This window comes from Hippopotamus amphibius, chromosome 7, assembly GCF_030028045.1.
Source record: "Hippopotamus amphibius kiboko isolate mHipAmp2 chromosome 7, mHipAmp2.hap2, whole genome shotgun sequence".
In the NCBI taxonomy this organism is placed as follows: Eukaryota; Metazoa; Chordata; class Mammalia; order Artiodactyla; family Hippopotamidae; genus Hippopotamus; species Hippopotamus amphibius.
The window spans coordinates 141,393,519-141,397,237 of record NC_080192.1 but is presented as its reverse complement, the minus strand read 5'-3'; the positions used below and the strand labels follow the sequence as shown (position 1 = coordinate 141,397,237).

The following is a 3,719-nucleotide window of genomic DNA, read 5'->3' as shown; positions in this document are numbered from 1 at the left end:
CGGGCGGGCCCGGACGCAGGAGCAGCGTCTGAAGGGCTTTCTTGGGCACGTTTTCCGGCGGAGCAACAGGCGGCCGTGTTCTCTCGCCATCGATCTTCCGAACACAGCACGGGGAGAGAAACTTTCCAGCCAGCGCCGGCCGGCCTGCCGCTTTCAAGCCCGGGCCCGGCCCCTGGGTGACCTGCGGCGCCGCGAGGGGCGGGCAGTCGCGCGGCGGCGGCGGCGGCGGCGGTGGCGGGCGCGCAGCTGTGCCCGTCTGCCCAAGGGTTAACCCGTTCCCCTGCAGCTGCCGCGCGTGCCTTGCAGAATTTCACCAGAAGAGGGTACAGTTTGAAAAGCTCTTGACGTCAGGCTGGAATTCCTATTGTGTTTAGAAACGGCTCGGGCAAAGCAAGCCCAAGTTCGCTCTCCGCACACCTCGGCGGGCTGCGCGGGTGCGGCAGCTACCGGACACGTCTCGCGCGGGGGGCGCACGCGGGGACCCGCGCGGCTCCGGGACCGGCCCGCCGCCGCCTGCGCGCCCGGGGACGGAGGACCGTGCTCGCCGCCCACGAGGGGACCCCACTCCTGCAGGAGGCCGAGGCGAAGAGGCGGATCGCGCCGCCCGGGAGCCGGGGTGAGTGCTCGGGGCGAGGCCGGTGGCCGCGAGAGCCCCCCGCCGGCGCGCCCCGGCGCCCGGATGCCCGCCCGGAGCCCCGCCGCCGGGTGCATGCCTCCCCCGCGGCGCGCCCCAGCCCGCTGCCGCCCGCTGTGACCGCGATTCCAGGCAGGCGGGCGCCGGCCCGGCTTCCCCGAGGGCCGCTCACCGGTGCGACCCGCCGGACCCCCTGGCGGCGGAGGTAGGGCGCGGGGCCGAGGCCGCGCAGGCACACGCGGGGAGGATGGACGGGGCCGGGGAGCGCAGCCTCCCGGAGCCGGGCAGCCAGGGCTCCCGGGCGGGCGACGACATCGAGATCGTCGTCAACGTGGGGGGCGTGCGGCAGGTGCTGTACGGAGACCTCCTCAGCCAGTACCCCGAGACCCGGCTGGCGGAGCTCATCAACTGCTTGGCCGGGGGCTACGACACCATCTTCTCCCTGTGCGACGACTACGACCCCGGGAAGCGTGAGTTCTATTTCGACAGGGACCCGGACGCGTTCAAGTGTGTCATTGAGGTGTACTATTTTGGGGAGGTCCACATGAAGAAGGGCATCTGCCCCATCTGCTTCAAGAACGAAATGGACTTCTGGAAGGTGGACCTCAAGTTCCTGGACGACTGCTGCAAGAGCCACCTGAGCGAGAAGCGCGAGGAGCTGGAGGAGATCGCGCGCCGCGTGCAGCTCATCCTGGACGACCTGGGCGTGGACACGGCCGAGGGCCGCTGGCAGCGCTGCCAGAAGTGCGTCTGGAAGTTCCTGGAGAAGCCGGAGTCTTCGTGTCCGGCGCGGGTGGTGGCCGTGCTGTCCTTCCTGCTCATCCTCATCTCGTCCGTGGTCATGTGCATGGGCACCATCCCCGAGCTGCAGGTGCTGGACGCCGAGGGCAATCGCGTGGAGCACCCGACGCTGGAGAACGTGGAGACGGCGTGCATCGGCTGGTTCACGCTGGAGTACCTGCTGCGCCTCGTCTCCTCGCCCAACAAGCTGCACTTCGCCCTGTCCTTCATGAACATCGTGGACGTGCTGGCCATCCTCCCCTTCTACGTGAGCCTCACGCTCACGCACCTGGGCGCGCGCATGATGGAGCTGACCAACGTGCAGCAGGCGGTGCAGGCCCTGCGCATCATGCGCATCGCCCGCATCTTCAAGCTGGCGCGCCACTCCTCGGGGCTGCAGACCCTCACCTACGCCCTCAAGCGCAGCTTCAAGGAGCTGGGGCTGCTGCTCATGTACCTGGCCGTGGGCATCTTCGTCTTCTCGGCCCTGGGCTACACCATGGAGCAGAGCCACCCGGAGACCTTGTTCAAGAGCATCCCCCAGTCCTTCTGGTGGGCCATCATCACCATGACCACGGTCGGCTATGGTGACATCTACCCCAAGACCACACTGGGCAAGCTCAACGCGGCCATCAGCTTCCTGTGTGGGGTCATTGCCATTGCCCTGCCCATCCACCCCATCATCAACAACTTCGTCAGGTACTACAACAAGCAGCGAGTCCTGGAAACCGCGGCCAAGCACGAGCTGGAGCTGATGGAGCTCAACTCCAGCAGTGCGGGTGAGGGCAAGGCAGGGGGCTCCCGAGCTGACCTGGACAACCTGTCACCAGAGCCCGCCGGGAAGGAGGGGCCAAACTGGAACAGCCGGCTGAAGATCTCCCACAGCGACACCTTCATCCCCCTGCTGACCGAGGAGAAGCACCACAGGACCCGGCTCCAGAGCTGCAAGTGATGAGGGCCGCCCAGGCACAGACGGACTGGGCCGGTGGAGAGACGGATGGACGGGTGTGACAGGCCTGGCAGTGACTGCCCGGGAGGGGCTGTCCTTTGTTCCCCAACCCTCTCCTGAACAGAACTCTGAAGGCCCTCTTGGGCACCTCTGATGAGGCTGGGTAAGATCCCTTCGTGTTGCCAGCTGTCCGGGGGCCAGGGGGGATGGAGGGGTGTCCAGGAGTCACTGACGGTGTGGGGTGATGAAGGCCGTGTTCTGGCTGGTGGCAGGAGCCCTTGCCCGGTTCTGTATCTCCTTCAATAAAGCCTCCTGCTCTCTGCACCCACCTGTGTTGTAGGTTCTGTCACAGGCTGGCTGCTCCCCCCCACCTCCAACTCCCAGATGTGGCTCAGCCTGGCCCGGGGGCTCGGTGTGCAGCCCAGGGGGGTTATTTTTAGTTGAGGGCTAATTAAAGAAGGGATTGTATGTAGGGTTCAGCCCAAGGAGCCTTGCCACATTCCAGGAGGCTCTGTGCTTCTGCTTCCTTCTGAGGAAAAGCCTGCACCCAGGGGAGGAAGAATTCACAGAACAGGGCACACCAGGCAGCGGGGTTACCATTCCTTTATCACCTGTGTGAGGCCCTTTTCACAGCTTCTTTCCATTCCTTCCAGCAACCCTGACAGCTGGGTCCACTTTACAGAAGAAGAAACTGAGGCCCAAGGGCACCCAGAGCAGGGATTCAGTCTCAGGTCTGAGGCCCCCAAAGCACATGCATTCTCTTTGATGTGAGGAGATCTTGGGACAAAAGTGTGGGCTGGGGCCCGAGGGGAGGGTCTGCAGACCAGGAGAGGGGTTGAGCTTCCTCGGGGTGGGTGTTCCTGTCCTCCAGCTCATCGTTTCTCCTAGAACCAGCACCTCTGAGGTATCAGCTGAATGGACAAACCTGAGCATACCCCAGGTGGGCCGCTGCCAGCCTGGTCTGCCAGCCCCCCAGGGAACAGACACCGTCAGACCTAGATTTGAATTCCAGGGAATGAGGAGGAGTTCTCGGAGATGCCTTCTAGCTGAAATACTGTTCTCTACCATCCCTCCCCTACCACTCCCTTACTTGCTGTGTGACTTTAGGCCTGTTCATTAACCTCTCTGATTCTCATTCTGACCATTTATTAAATGGCAGAATTACCTCAGAGAATCAGTGCTTAGCACAGTGCCTGGCTCATAGTAACTACTCAGTAAATGGCAGGTGTTTCCTTTACTGTGTGCTGGGAGGGGGGTGAGTGGCACAGCTGCCCACTCGGGCCTCCACGGGGCTGGACTGGTATGCAGATGGGAGGTGGGGGGCACAGAGCCCTGTCACACTGCTCTTAGTCAAAG

At 64.0% G+C, this 3,719-nt stretch overlaps 1 protein-coding gene across 1 annotated transcript; it reads left to right on the top strand.

Moving 5' to 3' along the window:
• The first annotated feature begins 878 nt into the window (after positions 1 to 878).
• Positions 879 to 2,687, top strand: KCNF1 (potassium voltage-gated channel modifier subfamily F member 1). Its single transcript, XM_057742873.1, has one exon. It carries the CDS (start codon positions 882 to 884, stop codon positions 2,364 to 2,366), a length of 1,485 nt encoding a protein of 494 aa, XP_057598856.1. The 5' UTR covers positions 879 to 881; the 3' UTR covers positions 2,367 to 2,687.
• Positions 2,688 to 3,719: the final 1,032 nt, after the last annotated feature.